A 27,020-nucleotide genomic window follows, 5' to 3' on the forward strand; every position below is an offset into this window, starting at 1 on the left:
ATTCCCATGAAATCCAATATTTTGTCAACTAGGTATCTTTGAATGACAATAGCTCAAAAACAAGCACACGGATATATGTTTTTCTTCCATTTTCTTTTATGGTATGAACTCCTATTTCCAATAACCTAAATGAGAAAAAAAGTTTAATACAAAAACATTTTGACTTCTCAGAGGAGTACATCCTTAAGCTGGGAATAGGAATGACAGCCAATTAAATTTTTATTTTTCAACTTTTAACAAACGATGCTATGACAACTATGGCGGCCATTTTACATAAATGTGATTTTACATTCACCTTTTTACAGAATTACTTCACAATATCTTCCGGTGGGATTAAAGTGAAATTTTCCAGAATTTATCCCAAGATGGTACATTTTGAATCCTTACAGTTTCAACAAAGAGATCAATATCCAATTTGCATGATATGATTCCGACTCCTAACTTCCCGAATGTCTTTCATTGATAAATGTAATTTTCGGTACCAGTACGTTACATGTAGAGGTAGTCAAATGACCATTAAGGCCATCGGATTCCTTGTTAACATCCCTAGCATTTTGCAACGTCATTGTAGCGTTAGAAGTGAAGATATTTCAAAGCTGTATTTCAGATGGCAGCAGTAGTGGCCGCAATCTTAGGTCGAATTGGTCAGAAACATCTACTGTTCCCATTCTAGTAACGTTTCAGGTCAATCTCACAGGTGGGCTTGAGAAGAATTTAAAATGTGAAATGTTCACGGACCGCGGGCGGTGTACGTCGAACGTTGTTGTGAGCTGACGACCTGATAATAAAATAGAGTAAAACTCAATGTTTAAAGTAATTTTTATTGGGTTTATGCATATCTAAATCAGATCTTATTGTTAAGTGTTATGACAGAATATAAACCCAATCATCATATCAGCAATCCCAATCAGATGCTTCCGCTTGTAACACAGTTATGTCCATTGTACTAACGTTATTTGGGATCTGAACCCCTTACATCGAGAGATCATGATAAGTAATCCTAGTGGTAAAACATGTTCATCATTAATTTCTATATTGCTTTGACGTTTCTTTTATACAAGTACATGTTTCTTGAGATTTAGTTGCATGCAATAAAGTTCGATTTTATTCATCAGATTGGCAAAACTAAGAATAATTAAATAATATGTGACGATATATATTGAAATAGTACTTATCTTTTATATGCTTTATGACATACAGCAGATGTCAACCAGTTTAAAGATGTTAAGATGGTACTAAACACATATAACTAAGATGCCAAGGCTTTGTATGTATAATCCTAGACAAATAAAGTCAGCCAAGTTACATGTAACTAAAGGGACCACAACTGCATCAATATCACTCAACCTTTATACAAAAGGATTTGATTTTTATTCTACTTAAAACAATATCATACATGTAGAAATTAGTCGTCAACACAAAACAATCTATGGTAGCTCATTGCTAAACATAAAATATAAACTGTAAAATTTTGGATGATATAATATGATTTTTTTTTTGGAATGCAGATGAAGCTGTAGCTTGCTGCAAACTTCAAGTGTGCTTCATGTGTTCGTCAGTCAACTTCAAGTGTGCTTCATGTGTTTGTCAGTCAACTTCAAGTGTGCTTCATGTGTTCGTCAGTCAACTTCAAGTGTGCTTCATGTGTTCGTCAGTCAACTTCAAGTGTGCTTCATGTGTTCGTCAGTCAACTTCAAGTGTGCTTCATGTGTTCGTCAGTCAACTTCAAGTGTGCTTCATGTGTTCGTCAGTCAACTTCAAGTGTGTTCGTCAGTCAACTTCTTCATGTGTTCGTCAGTCAACTTCTCATGTGTTCGTCAGTCAGCTTCTCATGTGTTTGTCAGTCAACTTCTTATGTGCTTCATGTATTCGTCAGTCAACTTCAAGTGTTCTTCATGTATTCGTCAGTCAACTTCAAGTGTTCTTCATGTGTTCGTCAGTTAACTTCAAGTGTGCTTCATGTGTTCGTCAGTCAACTTCAAGTGTGCTTCATGTGTTCGTCAGTCAACTTCTCATGTGTTCGTCAGTCAACTTCTCATGTGTTCGTCAGTCAACTTCAAGTGTTCTTCATGTATTCGTCAGTCAACTTCAAGTGTGCTTCATGTGTTCGTCAGTCAACTTCAAGTGTGCTTCATGTGTTCGTCAGTCAACTTCAAGTGTGTCTTCATGTGTTCGTCAGTCAACTTCAAGTGTTCTTCATGTGTTCGTAGTTATTACCAGTAATATTTAGGAGATAATTAAGAGAAATTACTTTTGGAAACAATAAACACTAATCTAGCCCATGATTTTTAAATGAATATATAAATTTTCTTTTAGAAAGAAATTATTGAAGACATTTGAAATGATCATCTGTGTAGGTAAAACTTTTGAAGTTTTAGCTGAGGACATAATATTGATGGACGGAATGTTTAGATAACACAATTAAACATGAAACAATGATAAACACATGTAAGTACAAAATCCTCCCACACTTTATACACAGTGCTCTCCCTTTCCCGTGGAGGCCACAATCTAAAGGACACTTATGAATAGTAAAGGTGTAATTTGGCTTAATGGGCGGATCATTTTATATAGAAATATTTCATATATCACAAACTTCATACATTGGTATAGTGAGCTGTGTATGTACTGTACAATAATTAAATGACATTTTGTACATTTAATGGTAGTTAATTATAATACAAGGTCCAAGCGATAGAAATATAACTCGCCAGTGTATGACATAGGAAGTACCCTGATGATGTAACTTACTCTAAAAAAACATTGTTATACATGTAAGCCGTATCCATTACTTGTACCGATTATGTACAACAAAGTGTTTGTTAACCTACAAGTCCACCTAAAACAAACTTCTTGTCTTCCCCACCACAGGCAAACAAACGACCCCCGTCTACTGTGTCCATCGCTATTACCGCCTTGTTAAACTTCACCTCTCCTAAAACCTGTAAAATAGACACAAATATCTTTATTTTATGACATGGTATTCGTTTAGGCAAACATAGCAAGACGTCTCCATCATTACAATTACATTTACATGTATGGGGAGGGGGGCATTCACCCTCTAATCTATTTATCATGAACATGCATGGGTATTCACACCAATGGGCCATTTGCCTGTTTTTACAATATATATATTGAAATGAAATGCACATTAAGTTGTTAATAGATTTTAGCATATTTGAACAAACTTAGTAGTCCTTCATCCAAGCATGCTTCGGGCCCAATATCAGTACACGCCAGGGCATCTTAGTTATTAACAAGTCGTTTAAGCCTGAACGAGCCCAGCGAAATTGAATGAATATTAATGTCAGGGTCGTCAATTTGAACAATCTTGGTAGTCCTTCATATAATAAACCTAATCATATGTGGATTACATTAACGTTGACTTAGTCTGTTTCCTGATATTTTTGAAAACAAAGAGATATAACAAGAGGCCCATGGGCCTTAACGGTCATCTGACTCATGGCACAAAACAACAGCCACAGTATAACGTAGTGGTTAACAATTAATATAAGCAATACAAGTAACACGTTAGTTGAATATGAAATAGGTAATGGTCATTTGTTGAATAAACTTGGTGTCCCTTCATTTGACCCCTGTGACCTTGAATGAAGGTCAATATCATTCATTAAAACAAACTTAGTAGCCCTTCATCCCAGCATGCTACAGACCCAATATCAGGTCTCTAGGCCTCTTTGCTATCCAGAATGAGTACCCTAGCCTTTCATTTTTTGAGAAGTCGTTTAAATGAAAAAATTACAGGCGGTGCAGGGCGCATGGCGACGGACGAAGCCTTTGGGTCAAATGACCTAATAACCAAACATGCTGCATCAATAAAGTTACAAATTACATAAAGAAAGTGTTACTGAGTGCGTATTACCTGCTGTGTGTTTGTGTCGATAGCCTCGCAGCTATTAGTGCCACTACCGGCAGCCATCACCACACCATTGTCACAAAATTGGGCGCAGTATAGATACCCTCCGTCATGACCACCAAGTTCAAATTTAACACTTTTCTTCAATTTGCCCTCAGAGTAATCCCATATCTGGAGTGTGTCATTCTTCGTCCATGACCCTGTCAGTATCTCAAATCCCTGCAACGAATAAAAACACATTAGAAATTTCGACTATAACTTGAGTAAATAATGCAGAGCTTTGTATAAAGACTAACACTGATTTGACTGTACCTTACAGTGTTAGTCTATATACAAAGCTCTGTGCATTATTTACTCATGTTACAGTCTAATCAACCCAATTTTCAAACTCATGCGAGATCTTTCTAATGTTTGTCTACATACCACGTTTTATTAAGCTGAGTGCATATTTAGTCAAGTTATCGTGTTCACAAGGTCCATAATAATTTTTATTGCAAAGGGTAATAACTCTTTAAGTAACAATTAAATCAAGCTGATTTTCAAAATCATATGAGACCTTTACAATATTAGTTTACATACAAAGTTTCCTTAAGATCGGTTCATATGTTCTCAAGTTATCGTGTTCATAAGGAAATATTAATTGACGACGATGGACAAAAGACTATCGCAATAGGTCGCCATGACCTATGGTCAGGTGGCCTAATCAATAGATTGTAAACCATCATAAACAAGAAGCAATTATAACAGGTCAACTGAGACTAAGTAATTAACAGCACACAGTAACTGTAAATAATTATGTATAATGATTTACCCTGATATCCAGACTGTCTCCACAGATATGTGGGCCATGGATTGTACGACATACACCGTCGTTCTGCCGGTCAAGGTCCCAAACCTGAAACAATGATAAAAACAATATTTATACAATATGATCTCTATGTTTGAAATATACCCAGTTTTCAGATTTTCAAATTTTTTGATATATCTAACATCACCTTTTTTCTGGAGAATTTACAGAAAATCAATAACAAAAAGCACACGAGCCTTTACAGTAGGACTGCAAGGGACCGCAGACTCATACCAAAAATAGATTTCTGGAAATCCCCTTTTGGGCACAAGATTTCATGGAGAGGTATTAATGTTTCGGAGACTGCTATTTGGGTATTCATGGCACAAGAGTTTCAAATAGTCAATGGGTGGGTTGTGCAATACATGTAACAAGAAACAAGAGGCCCATGGAACTTAATAGATAATGAAATCTGATTCAAAATGAAACAATGATGTATAAACACTAAATTAGTCTAATAAACGCATCCCACTAGCTCAGGATTAATGTGTCAATCAATATCAAACGGCTATGTAGTCATGCTGAGTCCTTGCTGCAGACAGATATTAAGATTTCCATGAAGGCAGTGGCTTAATTAGGGTCAATCACGCGTTTAGTTTAAATTGACTTGATTTCAAAATGATCCTGTTTTAAAAAAAGCAAATTAAAAACATCCGCAAACAACCAAACAAAAACTCTGCACAGATTATGACCCCAAAAAGTGGAATTCCGATCCCTACAGCATACTTTTATCGTCACATTTTCGTCGCCGTCATTGCCTCAGATCATTATCATTAGATACCCACATATATATCGTTTCAGTCTACATTTCTAATCCATTTGTTGTAAATATTGTATACTTTCCAATGTTGACCACTTGGAAGACAAGTCTCTGACTCAAAGTGTTATCGACTCTAAAAAAAGTCTATTATGATTATTATTGTTGTTGAGGTGCTATAACTGCCAGAGCTACAGCCATCATGAGACCAAATGTAGACAAAAGATGGTCTGTCAATGGCGGCCAGGAAGGTCACGATGATTGAGACAACTGTGACACTGTCAACTTACACTCTATCAAATACATTGATGATCACGCTGTGTCAGCTTGAGCCTGTCCTGTCTGGACTCGAGAGAGGAGGGTATTGTAGGTCAAATATACCTGTGGTGTCTCCTTCCCTTATGCTAGGAGGATAGCTGAAAGTTCGGACATTGTTGTGTCCAACCATGCACAGATCACTCGTGCAAAGACACCAGGTGACAGTATCAATGTCAAGCATGTGTCAAAACCAGGCCTGCTCAGGGCAGTAATGTCCCAGACATGGCTTGTACTGATAACTGAAAAGAAAAGCCAAACAATCCATACAGAACTCTATGACTAGTAGCGATTTAAAGAATTTACCTTCTATTTCCCCTATTGGGCCCCGCCCCTCCTGCCCCCCGGGACCAGAGCCAAAATTTATACAAGTTCTGTTCCCCTTCCCCCAAGGATGTTTGTGGCTGATTTTGGTTACAATCCATGTTAAACTCTAGGACAAGTAGCGATTTAAAGGATTTACCTCTATTTCCCCTATTGGGCCCCCGCCCCTCCTGCCCCCGGGGGGTCAGAGCCAAAATTTATACAAGTTCTGTTCCCCCTCCCCCAAGGATGTTTGTGGCCAAATTTGGTTACAATCCATGCAGAACTCTAGGACAAGTAGCGATTTAAAGAATTTACCTTCTATTTCCCCTATTGGGCCCTGCCCCTCCTGCCCCCGGGGGGACCAGAGCCAAAATTTATACAAGTTCTGTTCCCCTTCCCCCAAGGATGTTTGTGGCTGATTTTGGTTACAATCCATGCCAAACTCTAGGACAAGTAGCGATTTAAAGGATTTACCTCTATTTCCCCTATTGGGCCCCACCCCTCCTGCCCCCGGGGGGTCAGAGCCAAAATTTATACAAGTTCTGTTCCCCTTCCCCAGAGGATGTTTGTGGCCAAATTAGGTTCCAATCCATGCAGAACTCTATGACTAGCAGCGATTTAAAGGATTTACCTCTATTTCCCCTATTGGGCCCCGCCCCTCCTGCCCAAGGGGGTCAGAGCCAAAATTTATACAAGTTCTGTTCCCCCTCCCCCAAGGATGTTTGTGGCCAAATTTGGTTACATTTCATTCAGAACTCTATGACTAGTAGCGATTTAAAGGATTTACCTCTATTTCCTCTATTGGGCCCTGCCCCTCCTGCCCCTGGGGGGCCAGAGCCAAAATTTATACAAGTTCTGTTCCCCTTCCCCCAAGGATGTTTGTGGCCAAATTAGGTTCCAATCCATGCACAACTCTATGACTAGTAGCGATTTAAAGGATTTACCTCTATTTCCCCTATTGGGCCCCACCCCTCCTGCCCCGGGGGGTCAGAGCCAAAATTTATACAAGTTCTGTTCCCCCTCCCCCAAGGATGTTTGTGGCCAAATTTGGTTACAATCCATGCAGAACTCTAGGACAAGTAGCGATTTATAGGAAATGTTGACGGACGGCACGGACGACGGACGGACGACGGACGACGGACGACGGACGCCGCGCCATGACATAAGCTCACCGGCCCTTCGGGCCAGGTGAGCTAAAAAGCAAATTAAAAACATCCGCAAACAACCAAACAAAAACTCTGCACAGATTATGACCCCAAAAAGTGGAATTCCGATCCCTACAGAATACTTTTATCGTCACATTTTCGTCGCCGTCATTGCCTCAGATCATTATCATTAGATACCCACATATATATCGTTTCAGTCTACATTTCTAATCCATTTGTTGTAAATATTGTATACTTTCATGTTGACCACTTGGAAGACAAGTCTCTGACTCAAAGTGTTATCGACTCTAAAAAAAGTCTATTATGATTATTATTGTTGTTGAGGTGCTATAACTGCCAGAGGTACAGCCATCATGAGACCAAATGTAGACAAAAGATGGTCTGTCAATGGCGGCCAGGAAGGTCACGATGATTGAGACAACTGTGACACTGTCAACTTACACTCTATCAAATACATTGATGATCACGCTGTGTCAGCTTGAGCCTGTCCTGTCTGGACTCGAGAGAGGAGGGTATTGTAGGTCAAATATACCTGTGGTGTCTCCTTCCCTTATGCTAGGAGGATAGCTGAAAGTTCGGACATTGTTGTGTCCAACCATGCACAGATCACTCGTGCAAAGACACCAGGTGACAGTATCAATGTCAAGCATGTGTCAAACCAGGCCTGCTCAGGGCAGTAATGTCCCAGACATGGCTTGTACTGATAACTGAAAAGAAAAGCCAATGTGGAGGACCAAAAAAGATTCAGTCCAAACCTCAATCCGAACCACTGTGCAGCTACAAAGCCAAATTCATCGGCATCTCCACCAATTCTGACAATACCCACAAAACACTGGCACTAAAGTAACCACAATCCACCATAGATGGACTAAAATACTAAATACTTCAATGAAATGGTTAGTAAATCTACCTTAAGGTGGTAGCCATAGCTAAAGATTGAAGCTTGGTGAGGTACAGGACAGCCCTTACCTTAAGGTGGTAGCCATAGCTAAAGATTAAAGCTTGGTGAAGTACAGGACAGTCCTTACCTTAAGGTGGTAGCCCCAGCTAAAGATTGAAGCTTGGTGAGGTACAGGACAGCACTTACCTTAAGGTGGTAGACATAGCTAAAGATTAAAGCTTGGTGAAGTACAGGACAGTCCTTACCTTAAGGTGGTAGCCCCAGCTAAAGATTGAAGCTTGGTGAGGTACAGGACAGCACTTACCTTAAGGTGGTAGCCCCAGCTAAAGATTGAAGCTTGGTGAGGTACAGGACAGCACTTACCTTAAGGTGGTAGCCCCAGCTAAAGATTGAAGCTTGGTGAGGTACAGGACAGCACTTACCTTAAGGTGGTAGCCATAGCTAAAGATTGAAGCTTGGTGAGGTACAGGACAGCACTTACCTTAAGGTGGTAGCCCCAGCTAAAGATTGAAGCTTGGTGAGGTACAGGACAGCACTTACCTTAAGGTGGTAGCCCCAGCTAAAGATTAAAGCTTGGTGAGGTACAGGACAGCACTTACCTTAAGGTGGTAGCCCCAGCTAAAGATTGAAGCTTGGTGAGGTACAGGACAGTCCTTACCTTAAGGTGGTGGCCATAGCTAAAGATTGAAGCTTGGTGAGGTACAGGACAGCACTTACCTTAAGGTGGTAGCCATAGCTAAAGATTGAAGCTTGGTGAGGTACAGGACAGCACTTACCTTAAGGTGGTAGCCATAGCTAAAGATTAAAGCTTGGTGAGGTACAGGACAGCACTTACCTTAAGGTGGTAGGCCCAGCTAAAAATTGAAGCTTGGTGAGGTACAGGACAGCACTTACCTTAAGGTGGTAGGCCCAGCTAAAGATTGAAGCTTGGTAAGGTACAGGACAGCCCTCACCTTAAGGTGGTAGCCATAGCTAAAGATTGAAGCTTGGTGAGGTACAGGACAGTCCTTACCTTAAGGTGGTAGCCCCAGCTAAAGATTGAAGCTTGGTGAGGAACAGGACAGCACTCACCTTAAGGTGGTAGCCCCAGCTAAAGATTGAAGCTTGGTAAGGTACAGGACAGCACTTACCTTAAGGTGGTAGCCCCAGCTAAAGATTGAAGCTTGGTGAGGTACAGGACAGCACTTACCTTAAGGTGGTAGCCCCAGCTAAAGATTGAAGCTTGGTGAGGTACAGGACAGCACTCACCTTAAGGTGGTAGCCCCAGCTAAAGATTGAAGCTTGGTGAGGTACAGGACAGCACTCACCTTAAGGTGGTAGCCCCAGCTAAAGATTGAAGCTTGGTGAGGTACAGGACAGCACTTACCTTAAGGTGGTAGCCCCAGCTAAAGATTGAAGCTTCTTGGTGAGGTACAGGACAGTCCTTACCTTAAGGTGGTAGCCCCAGCTAGAGATTGAAGCTTGGTGAGGTACAGGACAGCACTCACCTTAAGGTGGTAGCCCCAGCTAAAGATTGAAGCTTGGTAAGGTACAGGACAGCCCTCACCTTAAGGTGGTAGCCATAGCTAAAGATTGAAGCTTGGTGAGGTACAGGACAGTCCTTACCTTAAGGTGGTAGCCCCAGCTAAAGATTAAAGCTTGGTGAAGTACAGGACAGCCCTTACCTTAAGGTGGTAGCCCCAGCTAAAGATTGAAGCTTGGTGAGGTACAGGACAGCACTCACCTTAAGGTGGTAGCCATAGCTAAAGATTGAAGCTTGGTGATGTACAGGACAACACTTACCTTAAGGTGGTAGCCCCAGCTAAAGATTGAAGCTTGGTGAGGTACAGGACAGCACTTACCTTAAGGTGGTAGCCCCAGCTAAAGATTGAAGCTTGGTGAGGTACAGGACAACACTTACCTTAAGGTGGTAGCCCCAGCTAAAGATTGAAGCTTGGTGAGGTACAGGACAGCACTTACCTTAAGGTGGTAGCCATAGCTACAGATTGAAGCTTGGTGAGGTACAGGACAGCACTTACCTTAAGGTGGTAGCCCCAGCTAAAGATTGAAGCTTGGTGAGGTACAGGACAGCACTTACCTTAAGGTGGTAGCCCCAGCTAAAGATTGAAGCTTGGTGAGGTACAGGACAGCACTTACCTTAAGGTGGTAGCCCCAGCTAAAGATTGAAGCTTGGTGAGGTACAGGACAACACTCACCTTAAGGTGGTAGCCCCAGCTAAAGATTGAAGCTTGGTGAGGTACAGGACAGCACTCACCTTAAGGTGGTAGCCCCAGCTAAAGATTGAAGCTTGGTGAGGTACAGGACAACACTTACCTTAAGGTGGTAGCCCCAGCTAAAGATTGAAGCTTGTTGAGGTACAGGACAGCACTTACCTTAAGGTGGTAGCCCCAACTAAAGATTGAAGCTTGGTGAGGTACAGGACAGCACTTACCTTAAGGTGGTAGCCCCAGCTAAAGATTGAAGCTTGGTGAGGTACAGGACAGCACTTACCTTAAGGTGGTAGCCATAGCTAAAGATTGAAGCTTGGTGAGGTACAGGACAGCACTTACCTTAAGGTGGTAGCCCCAGCTAAAGATTGAAGCTTGGTGAGGTACAGGACAGCACTTACCTTAAGGTGGTAGCCATAGCTAAAGATTGAAGCTTGGTGAGGTACAGGACAGCACTTACCTTAAGGTGGTAGCCATAGCTAAAGATTGAAGCTTGGTGAGGTACAGGACAGCACTTACCTTAAGGTGGTAGCCCCAGCTAAAGATTAAAGCTTGGTGAGGTACAGGACAGCACTTACCTTAAGGTGGTAGCCCCAGCCACCGGTGATAAAAATATTAGCTTTGTCTGGGTGGAACTTCAGAGCAAAAACTCTCGAGTCACAGCCAGAGTCACAGCCAGAACTTTCACTGTCAGTAGGAGTTTTTTCAATGCTGTATCCATCAAATGTGTTATACAGCTGTAACACAACAAGAATCATTATATAGGGTAGTTATCAATAGTAACAAATGAATAACAGGTTGATTCAGTTTATAAAATTATTATAATGGCTAACACACCATCGCATTTTAAAGCATTTTAAAGATTAAAAATTAAAAAAAGAAACATAAAAAAAAAACCCAACAAAAACGGAAACTTTCAGTATCCCATAGATCTTGTGACCAGATTCATAACTAATACCCTATTTATAAATCACTTTCAAGTCCAAATGCAAGTGAACACAAATTGTACTCATTTTATAATTATCTTTCAGATGGAACTACTAAAAGTGACACAATGTACTGCATATGTCTTGTCTTTATGTATACATATTGCCAGATTTGTAACTCATAGGTCTTGGCTTTGTAGATGTGTTCTTCATATCTTTTGACCTTATATATATGTAACAGGGTGCAGGATTTACAATAAATTTAATGTACCTGCCTCTGCCAGGGATCAAACTCAGGACCTCTGGATTACTAGTCTGACGTTCAACCGATCGAGCTTAAGAGAAGTTCTCTCTAGCCAAGCGATATATTGCGGCTAGTATTAACCAGGGTTACATACTCCCCCTCCAGGAATGAACTCCTCCACGAGTTTCCAGGGGTCACAACGATTCCTCCGCAGGTATCGTGAAGTTATCATTCCCGAGTCCCTACATGGGCGCCAATGCAACAGGGTGCAGGATTTACAATAAATTTAATACCTGCCTCTGCCAGGGATCGAACTCAGGACCTCTGGATTACTAGTCTGACGCTCAACCGATCGAGCTAAAGAAAAGTTCTCTCTAGCCGAGCGATATATTGCGGCTAGTATTGACCAGGGTTACATATACATATATACATATTATTATACCAGATTTATACCTCCTACATTTATAAATATTATTACTTATAATATAGTTATTAGAATAAACATCCCCTGAAGAACAGCGGCAGCTGGGAAATCATTAGAGATCGATCGCAGATTTTTTTAGTTTAGTTTTTTCTATTTAAATTCCATCACAAGGATATTCAACATTTATTTATTATATTATTAGTTATATAGACAGTTACCGACCCCCCATACAGGCATAGAGGATCATTTGCACAATTTTTAAATCCCCACCTTATAAGGATGCTACCATTGCATTGTGTGGTATCCCATGCTTAGTTTTCAGAGAAGTCGTTTATGTGGAAACAGCAAAATTTACCCCTTTGACCCCGCCCCTCATGTCCTCAGGGGGTCAGCCCAATCATTTGTACAATTTTGAATCCCCACCTTAAAAGGATGCTACCATTGCATTATGGGTGCTATCCCATGCTTAGTTTCAGAGAAGAAGTCGTTTATATGGAAATAGCCAAATTGACCCCTTTTGACCCCGCCCCTCAGGCCCCCGGGGTTGGCAGTCTCATCATTTGGACAATTTTGAATCCCCACCTTATAAGGATGCTATCATTGCATTATGGGTGCTATCCCATGCTTAGTTTCAGAGAAGTCGTTTATGTGGAAATAGCAAAATTGACCCCTTTGACCCCGCCCCTCAGGCCCCCGGGGGGTCAGCCCCATCATATGCACAAATTTGAATCCCCACCCTATAAGGATGCTACCATTGTATTATGGGTGCTATCCAATGCTTATTTCAGAGAAGAAGTCGTTTATATGGAAATACCTAAATTAACCCCTTTTGACCCCGCCCCTGAGGCCCCTGGGGGGTCAGCCGCATCATTTGTACAATTTTCAGTTAGTAGTCCATAAGGATGCTACCATTCAAATTTTGTTGAAATCCGACCAGCGGTTATGGAGAAGAGGTCGATTGTTAACGGCCAAGGGACGCCACGGTATCCCATAAGCTCACCTCGGTCCTTCGGCCCAGGTGAGCTAACAAGAGGCCCAAAGGGCCTTAACGGTCATCTGACTACCTTGACACATAGTAAAATTTATATATATGGTGTCACTTGACTTTGTCAGGATCATGTCAGGATCATTTTTCAATTTCTTTCAATAAACTTTTTTATTTCAAACAAGAGGCCCAAGGGCCTCAACATATAGGAAATTAAATTAGATATAGTGTCATGGTAGCCATTTTCGATTTGGGATCAACAAGAGATGTAACAATAAACTTTTGTCGGGACCATGTCAGGGATCATTTCATGCAAGTGTTTTCAGCCAAATCTGTCACCGGTAGAAAATTAACTGTGAGAAGAGGTTAAAAATGTGTTTTTCAAGATGCTGACTGTGGCGGCTCTACTTTGGATGTTTCAGATCGACCCGAAAAAAACACAACACGTTTGTCCGGGACCATGTCAGGGATCAATTTCATGCAAGTTTCCAGCCAAAATCGCACTTGTAGAACTTGAAAAGAAGTTCAAAATGTGTTTTCAAGATGGCGGTTGTGGCGGCCATCTTGGATTTTGGATCGACCCGAAAAATAGCAACACTTTGTCGGGACCATGTCAGGATCATTTCATGCAAGTTTCAGTCAAATCGCACCGGTGGAACTTGAGAAGAAGTTTAAAATGTGTTTTCAAGATGGCGGCTGTGGCGGCCATCTTGGATTTCAGATCGACCCGAAAAATAACAACACTTTTGTCAGGACCATGTCAGGATCATTTCATGCAAGTTTCAGCCAAATCGCACTTGTAGAACTTGAAAAGAAGTTCAAAATGTGTTTTCAAGATGGCGGTTGTGGCGGCCATCTTGGATTTTGGATCGACCCGAAAAATAGCAACACTTTGTCGGGACCATGTCAGGATCATTTCATGCAAGTTTCAGTCAAATCGCACCGGTGGAACTTGAGAAGAAGTTTAAAATGTGTTTTCAAGATGGCGGCTGTGGCGGCCATCTTGGATTTCAGATCGACCCGAAAAATAACAACACTTTGTCAGGACCATGTCAGGATCATTTCATGCAAGTTTCAGCCAAATCGCACCGTTAGAACTTGAGAAGAAGTTCAAAATGTGAAAAGTTAACGCAAGGCGCACAGCGGACAACAATGGACGAAACATGACGACTATAGGTCATCCTGACCCTTTGGGTCAGATGACCTAAAAATAAATTTCATTTAATTTGAAGTATTTAAAGGTTTAAAGTTATTTTTTACACAAACATTAGCAAGTAATATATACTTTTACGGTAATGAAGTGGTATATTTAGTTGAAGAGAATGTGTTTAAATTTTGAAGCGAGGGCGAGAGCTGCCATATTGCACCATAATAAAATTTACAGACCCCCTGTAAAATGATAGGGAGTCACAAGGTGAAGGCTCTCCACCAATCATTTGGGAACATTTCTCCGAGGTGTGATAAATAAATATATGTTTTGTCTTTAAAAACTGTATATACATATAACTAGATTGACATACCACATATGTCTTTACCTTATGTACATGTATACGTATTGCCAGATTCATACCACATATGTCTTTACCTTATGTACATGTATACACATTGCCAGATTCATACCACATATGTCTTTACCTTATGTTCATGTATACACATTGCCAGATTCATACCACATATGTCTTTACCTTATGTTCACATGTATACACATTGCCAGATTCATAACACATATGTCTTTACCTTATGTACATGTATACACACATTGCCAGATTCATACCACATATGTCTTTACCTTACGTACATGTATGCACATTGCCAGATTCATACCACATATGTCTTTACCTTATGTTCATGTATACACATTGCCAGATTCATACCACATATGTCTTTACCTTATGTTCATGTATACACATTGCCAGATTCATACCACATATGTCTTTACCTTATGTACATGTATACACATTGCCAGATTCATACCACATATGTCTTTACCTTACGTACATGTATGCACATTGCCAGATTCATACCTCATAATTTTTGGTCTTATATATACGTATTGCCAGATCCTTTCCTCCAGTAGCAAACAAGTCAGCATCACTGTTAAAATCCAGACAATTGATCTCATTTCCCTTTTCTGTAATAAAAGAAATACTACTATTTTATGATAATTTAATACTTCTATTGCATCATTATAGTACTTCATTATCTGACATTCCAGAAAGATTCCAACATCAGCTCAAAATCAAACTGGCGACTACATTCCAGAAAGATTCCAACATCAGCTCAAAATCAAACTGGTGACTACATTCAAGGGAGATTCCAACATCAGCTAATAATCAAACTGGTGACTACATTCAAGGGAGATTCCAACATCAGCTAATAATCAAACTGGTGACTACATTCCAGAAAGATTCCAACATCAGCTAACAAGAGGCCCAAAGGGCCTTAACGGTCATCTGACTACCATGGTAATAGTAAAATTAATAATATAAGGTGTCACTTTATCAGGACCATGTCAGGATCATTTTCAAATTCTTCCAACAAATTTTATTTCAAACAAGAGGCCCAAGGGCCTTAACATATAGGAAATTAATTAGATATAGTGCCATGGTAGCCATCTTCGATTTAGGATCAACAAGAGATGTAACAATAATTTGTCGGGACCATGTCAGGATCATTTCATGCAGGTTTTAGCCAGAACTTGGGAAGAAATTCAAAATGTGATTCCAAGATGGCGGCTGTGGTTGCCATCTTGGATTTTGGATCGACCTGAAAAATAACAACATTTTGTCAGGACCATATCAGAATCATTTCATGCAAGTTTCAGTCAAATCGCACCGGTAGAACTTGAGAAGAAGTTCAAAATGTGTTTTCAAGATGGCGGCGTTGGCGGCTATCTTGGATTTCAGATTGCCCCGAAAAATAACAACACTTTGTCTGGACCATGTCAGGATCATTTCGTGCAAGTTTCAGCTAAATCGCACCAGAAGAACTTGAGAAGAAGTTCAAAATGTGTTTTCAAGATGGCGGCTGAGGCGGCCATCTTGGATTTCAGATCTACCCAAAAAATAACAACACTTTGTCGGGACCATGTCAGGATCATTTCATTCAAGTTTCAGCCAAATCGCACCGGTTGAACTTGAGAAGAAGTTCAAAATATGATTTCAAGATGGCGCCTGTGGCGGCCATCTTGGATTTCGGATCGACCCGAAAAATAACAACACTTTGTCTTGACCATGTCAGGATCATTTCATGCAAGTTTCAGCCAAATCGCACTTGTAGAACTTGAGAAGAAGTTCAAAATTTGATTTCAAGATGGCGGCTGTGGCGGCCATCTTGGATTTCGACTCGATCCGAAAAATAACAACACTTTGTCAGAACCATGTCAGGATCATTTCATGCAAGTTTCAGCCAAATCACACTGGTAGAACTTGAGAAGAAGTTCAAAATGTGTTTTCAAAATGGCGGCTGTGGTGGCCATCTTGGATTTCAGATCGACCCGAAAAATAACATCACTTTGTCGGGACCATGTCAGGATCATTTCATGCAAGTTTCAGCCAAATCACACTGGTAGAACTTGAGAAGAAGTTCAAAATGTGTTTTCAAAATGGCGGCTGTGGTGGCCATCTTGGATTTCAGATCGACCCGAAAAATAACATCACTTTGTCGGGACCATGTCAGAATCCTTTCATGCAAGTTTAAGCCAAATCGAACTGGTAGAACTTGAGAAGAATTTCAAAATGTGTTTTCAAGATGGCGGCTGTGGCGGCCATCTTGGATTTCAGAACGACCCAAAAAATAACAACACTTTGTCGGGACCATGTCAGGATCATTTCATGCAAGTTTCAGCCAAATCCCACCGGTAGAACTTGAGAAGAGGTTCAAAATGTGTTTTCAAGATGCTGACTGTGGCGGTCATCTTGGATTTCAGATCGACCCGAAAAACAACAGCACTTTGTCGGGACCATGTCAGGATCATTTCATGCAAGTTTCAGCCAAATCGCATTGGTAGAACTTGAGAAAAAGTTCAAAATGTGTTTTCAAGATGGCGGAAAGATTCCAACATCAGCTAAAAATCAAACAGGTGACTAACAACTTGGATGCAATTCTGTAACGAAGCCTTGGGGTACCAAAGATCCTAAACAATAATAGAGATATTCTTCTCTGGGCAGAAGATTTCACAAAGAGGTTACTCTTTGACTTATTTAGGTTGCATCAGTTTTATAACTTTAAAGTCCCAATATCTGTATACGTCTTATTTTTTTTTTCATGATTTAGAAAAATGGTGAAAAAATCCTGTTGTAAATCATGCAGAGACAGGACTAAATCGAAGTCAAGATGAGAAATAATGTTTCGAAACTTTTCATAAAAATCAAATAGATATTGAACATTGCTAGGTGGACCCCATTTAGTCAAACAAACCAAAGTTAGTTGACATTGTAACGTCGTTGCCGAGAAGGTCATGCCATTTTTTTTGTGACTACCGTATCTACGTAACGTCTGTCCAAGCTCTTCTGAGAACGGGTTATGAGCTTTCCCACTACCGTTCACCCATAATCTTCACTTCTATGGTGACCAGTTTATAATGAAGGCATGTTTACAAGTATCGACTATCAACAACTGCTGTACCAAAGTTATTAAGAAATCATTATAAATATTCTTTGATCTCACTTAATTTCAACTACATCTACAAATACTAGCAATATCGGCGTCAAATCTAACTTGACTTTTCTTTGATATTTACGTATAGTGTGGCTTTAACACATGGGTTGGATAATTCCTGTATATGTCAAATGTGTTAAGAAATTTTAGGATTCTTTCTAGTCTGTTTTAGGAGGAGATAAATATACAATTTATTGAAAATGTTGAACTTTTTGGTATGGAATTCAATGCAAGATGACAGCCCCAAGTAAACATTTAGGGAGATCTTTAAAATATTCTATTTGCAAATGTAAGAAATGACCTTAAAATTCAGCACTAAAATATCAGACTTAAAAACTCCATTTAACCTGGACAATGGCAAACACTAACATTGTCGTCTATGTTTATCATTTGGTTCTGTGGTTTCTTTGCGAGAAAAGTCAGTTTCATTAGTTTATAGTAAACATAATGGTCAGTGGTAGATCCGTATTTATGTATAGATATTAATGTTGATATGGATGCTAGTGAGACTGACCAAAGATCTTTTCAGCGACCATGCACTCCTTGGTGTCACATTCGAACACTTTGCCTTCAGCTGAACAGGCAAGAAGGATGTGTTGTTTCTTAGGGTGAAACCTCATACACATGATCTGAAGTCCACCGTACCGAGCTTGTCGTAATTCTTTGTCCATTTCACCATTGTTGGAGTGGTATAACTGTAACACAGTAATCAATACAAGTTTGTTATATCACAGTGTTGGAGTGGTATAACTGTAACACAGTAATCAATACAAGTTTGTTATATCACAGTCTTGGAGTGGTATAACTGTAACACAGTAATCAATACAAGTTTGTTATATCACAGTCTTGGACACAGTCTTGGAGTGGTATAACTGTTACACAGTAATCAATACAAGTTTGTTATATCACAGTGTTGGAGTGGTATAACTGTAACACAGTAATCAATACAAGTTTGTTATATCACAGTCTTGGAGTGGTATAACTGTAACACAGTAATCAATACAAGTTTGTTATATCACAGTGTTGGAGTGGTATAACTGTAACACAGTAATCAATACAAGTTTGTTATATCACAGTGTTGGAGTGGTATAACTGTAACACAGTAATCAATACAAAGTTTGTTATATCACAGTTCTATTGTTGGAGTGGTATAACTGTAACACAGTAATCAATACAAGTTTGTTATATCACAGTCTTGGAGTGGTATAACTGTAACACAGTAATCAATACAAGTTTGTTATATCACAGTGTTGGAGTGGTATAACTGTAACACAGTAATCAATACAAGTTTGTTATATCACAGTCTTGGAGTGGTATAACTGTAACACAGTAATCAATACAAGTTTGTTATATCACAGTCTTGGAGTGGTATAACTGTTACACAGTAATCAATACAAGTTTGTTATATATCACAGTCTTGGAGTGGTATAACTGTTACACAGTAATCAATACAAGTTTGTTATATCACAGTCTTGGAGTGGTATAACTGTTACACAGTAATCAATACAAGTTTGTTATATCACAGTCTTGGAGTGGTATAACTGTAACACAGTAATCAATACAAGTTTGTTATATCACAGTGTTGGAGTGGTATAACTGTTACACAGTAATCAATACAAGTTTGTTATATCACAGTCTTGGAGTGGTATAACTGTAACACAGTAATCAATACAAGTTTGTTATATCACAGTGTTGGAGTGGTATAACTGTAACACAGTAATCAATACAAGTTTGTTATATCACAGTGTTGGAGTGGTATAACTGTTACACAGTAATCAATACAAGTTTGTTATATCACAGTCTTGGAGTGGTATAACTGTTACACAGTAATCAATACAAGTTTGTTATATCACAGTCTTGGAGTGGTATAACTGTAACACAGTAATCAATACAAGTTTGTTATATCACAGTCTTGGAGTGGGTATAACTGTAACACAGTAATCAATACAAGTTTGTTATATCACAGTCTTGGAGTGGTATAACTGTAACACAGTAATCAATACAAGTTTGTTATATCACAGTTTGGAGTGGTATAACTGTAACACAGTAATCAATACAAGTTTGTTATATCACAGTCTTGGAGTGGTATAACTGTAACACAGTAATCAATACAAGTTTGTTATATCACAGTCTTGGAGTGGTATAACTGTTACACAGTAATCAATACAAGTTTGTTATATCACAGTCTTGGAGTGGTATAACTGTAACACAGTAATCAATACAAGTTTGTTATATCACAGTCTTGGAGTGGTATAACTGTAACACAGTAATCAATACAAGTTTGTTATATCACAGTCTTGGAGTGGTATAACTGTAACACAGTAATCAATACAAGTTTGTTATATCACAGTGTTGGAGTGGTATAACTGTAACACAGTAATCAATACAAGTTTGTTATATCACAGTGTTGGAGTGGTATAACTGTAACACAGTAATCAATACAAGTTTGTTATATCACAGTCTTGGAGTGGTATAACTGTAACACAGTAATCAATACAAGTTTGTTTTAGAAAACTCCTTTACACACAAGATCCATATGTAAATAAAATAGCTCTAATTAATAGTGCCAATGAATTAGGCACAAGACACTTAGGAATGATATATTGCATGCTTCAGAATAATCAAATGTGGATAAAATCAATAAAAACAAGGCTAAAAAATCATTAATCCCTCAGTTCTATATTGGATCCTTCCACATCAAATAAAGCAGAAAGGGCCACTATATTTTGAAGGTAAGACTAGGAATGCTTGTTTAATGATGCTGGTGGAGTTACCAGTAAAGGAATCTTCAGTGGCCAATAAGGCTCTCATTGAAAAATCAATAAATCACGCAAATGATGTAATATTGTTTTTACTACAATTGATTTCAAAAGCAACCATGTCGTCTCCAGCATGGATTTCTGACCCTATATATTTTTTAACATTTTGTATTGAAGGTAGTAGGATTTATGTATGGATTACACATCTTTTTATTTTCAAGTTTTGTCTTGAATACCCATAAGGCTGGTGTAATATTTTAGATTTTCATGACTTTGATTTGTGGACATTAATAACTTAGCAATGTCTACAATGTAATCCTCAGTGGTAATTAAATCTGACATATCAACTGTCAACATGTACTTAAGACTGATATTATAGTGGTTATAATCCTTCACCTTAAAACTACTCCACTAATGTGTGGGGTTATTAATTAACAGATTATCATCTTGTTTACAGTATTATCTAAGATCTTGTTTACAGTATTATCTAAGGTCAGGATCTTGTTTGAAGTATTATATAAGGTCAGGATCTTGTTTGTAGTATTCTTCAGGATTTGTTTAGTATTATCTAAGGTCAGGATCTTGTTTGAAGTATTATATAAGTGTTTATAGTATTAAGGGATCATGTATATAGGATTTGTTTTAGTAATAAGTAATTATATCTAAGATCTTGTTTTGTATTATCTAGTATAATATCTAAGATCTTGTTTGTAGTATTATCTAAGATCTTGTTTATAGTATTATCTAAGATCTTGTTTGTAGTATTATCTAAGATCTTGTTTGTAGTATTATCTAAGGTCAGGATCTTGTTTGTAGTATTATCTAAGATCTTGTTTGTAGTATTATCTAAGATCTTGTTTATAGTATTATCTAAGGATCTTGTTTGTAGTATTATCTAAGATCTTGTTTGTAGTATTATCTAAGGTCAGGATCTTGTTTGTAGTATTATCTAAGGTCAGGATCTTGTTTTGTAGTATTATCTAAGATCTTGTTTGTAGTATTATCTAAGGTCAGATCTTGTTTGTAGTATTATCTAAGGTCAAGATCTTGTTTGTAGTATTATCTAAGGTCAGGATCTTGTATATAGTATTATCTAAGATCTTGTTTGTAGTATTATCAAAGATCTTGTTTGAAGTATTATCTAAGATCTTGATCTTTTGTAGTATTATCTAAGATCAGGATCTTGTAATAGTATTATCTAAGGTCAGGATCTTGTTTGTAGTATTATCTAGTCAGGTCAGGATCTTGTTTGTTGTATTATCTAAGGTCAGGATCTTGTTTGTAGTATTATCTAAGGTCAGGATCTTGTTTGTAGTATTATCTAAGGTCAAGATCTTGTTTGTAGTATTATCTAAGGTCAGGATCTTGTATATAGTATTATCTAAGATCTTGTTTGTAGTATTATCAAAGATCTTGTTTGAAGTATTATCTAAGGTCAGGATCTTGTTTGTAGTATTATCTAAGGTCAGGATCTTGTTTGTAGTATTATCTAAGGTCAGGATCTTGTTTGAAGTATTATCTTCAGGATCTTGTTTGTAGTATTATCTAAGGTCAGGATCTTGTTTGTAGTATTATCTAAGGTCAGGATCTTGTTTGTAGTATTATCTAAGGTCAGGATCTTGTTTGTAGTATTATCTAAGGTCAGGATCTTGTTTCAGATAGTATTATCTAAGGTCAGGATCTTGTTTACTAAGTATTATCTAAGGTCAGGATCTTGTTTACAGTATTTATCTAAGGTCAGGATCTTGTTTGTAGTATTCTAAAAGGTCAGGATCTTGTTTGTAGTATTATCTAAGGTCAGGATCTTGTTTGTAGTATTATCTAAGGTCAGGATCTTGTTTTTAGTATTATCTAAGGTCAGGATCTTGTTTGTTATAAGTCAGGATCTTGTTTTTCTAGTATTATCTAAGGTCAGGATCTTGTTTGTAGTATTATCTAAGGTCAGGATCTTGTTTGTAGTATTATCTAAGGTCAGGATCTTGTTTGTAGTATTATCTAAGGTCAGGATCTTGTTTGTAGTATTATCTGTCAGATCTTGTTTGTAGTATTATCTAAGGTCAGGATCTTGTTTGTAGTATTATCTAAGGTCAGAATCTTGTTTGTAGTATTATCTAAGGTCAGGATCTTGTTTGTAGTATTATCTAAGGTCAGGATCTTGTTTGTAGTATTATCTAAGGTCAGGATCTTGTTTGTAGTATTATCTAAGGTCAGGATCTTGTTTACAGTATTATCTAAGGTCAGGATCTTGTTTACAGTATTATCTAAGGTCAGGATCTTGTTTGTAGTATTATCTAAGGTGAGGATCTTGTTTTCAGTATTATCTAAGGTCAAGATCTTGTTTACAGTATTATGTTTGTAGTATTATCAAAGATCTTGTTTGAAGTATTATCTAAGGTCAGGATCTTGTTTGTAGTATTATCTAAGGTCAGGATCTTGTTTACAGTATTATCTAAGGTCAGGATCTTGTTTGTAGTATTATCTAAGGTCAGGATCTTGTTTGTAGTATTATCTAAGGTCAGGATCTTGTTTGTAGTATTATCTAAGGTCAGAATCTTGTTTGTAGTATTATCTAAGGTCAAGATCTTGTTTGTAGTATTATCTAAGGTCAGGATCTTGTTTTCAGTATTATCTAAGGTCAGGATCTTGTTTACAGTATTATCTAAGGTCAGGATCTTGTTTAAAGTATTATCTAAGGTCAGGATCTTGTTTGTAGTATTATCTAAGGTCAGGATCTTGTTTTCAGTATTATCTAAGGTCAGGATCTTGTTTACAGTATTATCTAAGGTCAGGATCTTGTTTTAAAGTATTATCTAAGGTCAGGATCTTGTTTTCAGTATTATCTAAGGTCAGGATCTTGTTTACAGTATTATCTAAGGTCAGGATCTTGTTTGTAGTATTATCTAAGGTCAAGATCTTGTTTGTAGTATTATCTAAGGTCAGGATCTTGTTTGTAGTATTATCTAAGGTCAGGATCTTGTTTGTAGTATTATCTAAGGTCAGGATCTTGTTTGTAGTATTATCTAAGGTCAGGATCTTGTTTAAAGTATTATCTAAGGTCAGAATCTTGTTTGTAGTATTATCTAAGGTCAGGATCTTGTTTGTAGTATTATCTAAGGTCAGGATCTTGTTTTCAGTATTATCTAAGGTCAGGATCTTGTTTACAGTATTATCTAAGGTCAGGATCTTGTTTGTAGTATTATCTAAGGTCAAGATCTTGTTTGTAGTATTATCTAAGGTCAGGATCTTGTTTGTAGTATTATCTAAGGTCAAGATCTTGTTTGTAGTATTATCTAAAGGATCTTGTTTGTAGTATTATCTAAGATCTTGTTTAAAGTATTATCTAAGGTCAGGATCTTGTTTGTAGTATTATCTAAGGTCAGGATCTTGTTTGTAGTATTATCTAAGGTCAGGATCTTGTTTTCAGTATTATCTAAGGTCAGGATCTTGTTTGTAGTATTATCTAAGGTCAGGATCTTGTTTGTAGTATTATCTAAGGTCAGGATCTTGTTTAAAGTATTATCTAAGGTCAGGATCTTGTTTGTAGTATTATCTAAGGTCAGGATCTTGTTTGTAGTATTATCTAAGGTCAGGATCTTGTTTTCAGTATTATCTAAGGTCAGAATTTTGTTTACAGTATTATCTAAGGTCAGGATCTTGTTTGTAGTATTATCTAAGGTCAGGATCTTGTTTTCAGTATTATCTAAGGTCAGGATCTTGTTTACAGTATTATCTAAGGTCAGGATCTTGTTTGTAGTATTATCTAAGGTCAGGATCTTGTTTGTAGTATTATCTAAGGTCAGGATCTTGTTTTCAGTATTATCTAAGGTCAGGATTTTGTTTACAGTATTATCTAAGGTCAGGATCTTGTTTGTAGTATTATCTAAGGTCAAGATCTTGTTTTCAGTATTATCTAAGGTCAGGATCTTGTTTACAGTATTATCTAAGGTCAGGATCTTGTTTGTAGTATTATCTAAGGTCAGGATCTTGTTTTCAGTATTATCTAAGGTCAGGATCTTGTTTGTAGTATTATCTAAGGTCAGGATCTTGTTTGTAGTATTATCTAAGGTCAGGATCTTGTTTTCAGTATTATCTAAGGTCAGGATTTTGTTTGTAGTATTATCTTAGGTCAGGATCTTGTTTTCAGTATTATCTAAGGTCAGGATTTTGTTTACAGTATTATCTAAGGTCAGGATCTTGTTTGTAGTATTATCTAAGGTCAAGATCTTGTTTTCAGTATTATCTAAGGTCAGGATCTTGTTTACAGTATTATCTAAGGTCAGGATCTTGTTTGTAGTATTATCTAAGGTCAGGATCTTGTTTGTAGTATTATCTAAGGTCAGGATCTTGTTTACAGTATTATCTAAGGTCAGGATCTTGTTTGTAGTATTATCTAAGGTCAGGATCTTGTTTAAAGTATTATCTAAGGTCAGGATCTTGTTTGTAGTATTATCTAAGGTCAGGATCTTGTTTGTAGTATTATCTAAGGTCAGAATCTTGATTGTAGTATTATCTAAGGTCAGAATCTTGTTTGTAGTATTATCTAAGGTCAAGATCTTGTTTACAGTATTATCTAAGGTCAGGATCTTGTTTGTAGTATTATCTAAGGTCAGGATCTTGTTTTCAGTATTATCTAAGGTCAGGATCTTGTTTGTAGTATTATCTAAGGTCAGGATCTTGTTTGTAGTATTATCTAAGGTCAGGATCTTGTTTTCAGTATTATCTAAGGTCAGGATCTTGTTTGTAGTATTATCTAAGGTCAGGATCTTGTTTGTAGTATTATCTAAGGTCAGGATCTTGTTTGTAGTATTATCTAAGGTCAGGATCTTGTTTAAAGTATTATCTAAGGTCAGGATCTTGTTTGTAGTATTATCTAAGGTCAGGATCTTGTTTGTAGTATTATCTAAGGTCAGGATCTTGTTTGTAGTATTATCTAAGGTCAGAATCTTGTTTGTAGTATTATCTAAGGTCAGGATCTTGTTTGTAGTATTATCTAAGGTCAGAATCTTGTTTGTAGTATTATCTAAGGTCAAGATCTTGTTTACAGTATTATCTAAGGTCAGGATCTTGATTTCAGTATTATCTAAGGTCAAGATCTTGTTTTCAGTATTATCTAAGGTCAAGATCTTGTTTACAGTATTATCTAAGGTCAGGATCTTGTTTGTAGTATTATCTAAGGTCAGGATCTTGTTTGTAGTATTATCTAAGGTCAGGATCTTGTTTGTAGTATTATCTAAGGTCAGAATCTTGTTTGTAGTATTATCTAAGGTCAGGATCTTGTTTTCAGTATTATCTAAGGTCAGGATCTTGTTTACAGTATTATCTAAGGTCAGGATCTTGTTTTAGTATTATCACCATCTTATTTGTTCAGGTTACATTGCTGTATCTCAAAGCTGTGTTCTAATAGCAAATCACCAGCTAGGATACTGATCTGTCAACATTCTTTAAAGATATCAACTGCTGGAAAATTAATATTAAGTCATAATGAAGAACTTATCAAATAAATTTGATTTTAGAAGTTAAAAGGAACTCTTACCCTAATAGCACCGTTGCCAAATCCCACTGCAAGCTTCAGTCCATCATAGGAGAACTGTAGGGAATAAACCGGTCCCAAGGCATCTATATCAAATGGTATCTCTTTAATGATCTGCATCCCAACAAATCTATCAGGCCATTCTTTCCCTAGAAGGAGAAATGGTAAACATGTGTATAACCCTTTAACTTTTGAAGCCAGCATTTGTCTAAAATCGAGAAATGCTAATCTAGTATGTGCCCACCAGAGAATGATCAATGTCTGACAATGAAAAGGGGGATCTCTTCTTTGCTTTTCAAACTTTAACTACATACTACGTATAAAATTTGAGAAAGATCTATTCAGTATTTCTGACAACAAACTTCAACTATCAAAATAAAATATGGCTGCCTATCCAGTAATCTTGTTGCCCGATTGGTCTCCAAATACAATATGCACAACTGGGGTCCTACTCTGGGGAACCTACATAGGGGAAACTACATATGAAATTTGAGACAGATCCCTTCACTACTTTCTGAGAAATAGCCGCAGGTAACAAATTTCAACTAACTAATTTATTCCTTACCTGTAGAACACTTACGACCATCCATACCATTAGATCACCGCGACCTCGACTACAACCTTAATTAACACAGCCAGATGGTTCTGTATTATAGCATCTCTACTGTGGACTAATTACATTATTTATCATGGCTACTTCCCTTAAATAATCATCCTACCTTCAAATCAACTGGCACCAGCTTTTGTTTATCTGCTACGCTAACACCATAACAATTAGTTTAATACATGTATACGCTAGTGTCACTATCATATTTATAATTTTCATCCAAATACATGCTCAGTAATGATCCACAAATTACATTTATTTTCATTTTGATGTTTCATTTGGTAACCTTGGAAACCAAATGACAACCATGACCATATCTACAGTATCTAAAGTTTGATTAACCAGACGTCTTATGTCTGCAAGGTAAGTGCTTTCAATCCATGTAATGTGTGGAATATTTGGTATCCATAATATATGACATATTACTTGACCAATATTTAACCCTATTCCTCACATAATATATTACATATTACTTGACCAATATTTAACCCTATTATAACATTTTACATATCA

General features: G+C 37.7%; 1 protein-coding gene across 1 annotated transcript; it reads right to left on the reverse strand.

Moving 5' to 3' along the window:
• Positions 1-805: 805 nt before the first annotated feature.
• Positions 806-26,490, reverse strand: LOC138324193 (uncharacterized). The gene is made up of 8 exons (XM_069269273.1): positions 26,466-26,490; positions 25,904-26,049; positions 18,126-18,306; positions 14,977-15,083; positions 10,952-11,110; positions 4,686-4,769; positions 3,881-4,093; positions 806-2,942 (listed from the first exon to the last, which is right to left on the reverse strand). Exons 1-8 carry the CDS (start codon positions 26,488-26,490, stop codon positions 2,823-2,825), a joined length of 1,035 nt encoding a protein of 344 aa, XP_069125374.1. The 3' UTR covers positions 806-2,822.
• Between the last annotated feature and the right edge of the window lie 530 nt (positions 26,491-27,020).

This window comes from Argopecten irradians, chromosome 5 (assembly GCF_041381155.1).
Source record: "Argopecten irradians isolate NY chromosome 5, Ai_NY, whole genome shotgun sequence".
Taxonomy (NCBI): Eukaryota; Metazoa; Mollusca; class Bivalvia; order Pectinida; family Pectinidae; genus Argopecten; species Argopecten irradians.

Coding starts and splice junctions, on each gene's coding strand:
- LOC138324193 (XM_069269273.1), bottom strand. CDS start 26,490: ATGGATGGTCGTAAGTGTTCTACAG. Junction 26,050..26,465: donor TGGTCGTAAGTGTTCTACAG/GTAAGGAATAAA, acceptor TTCTCCTTCTAG/GGAAAGAATGGCCTGATAGA. Junction 11,111..14,976: donor ATAAGACCAAAAATTATGAG/GTATGAATCTGG, acceptor GTTGTGTTACAG/CTGTATAACACATTTGATGG.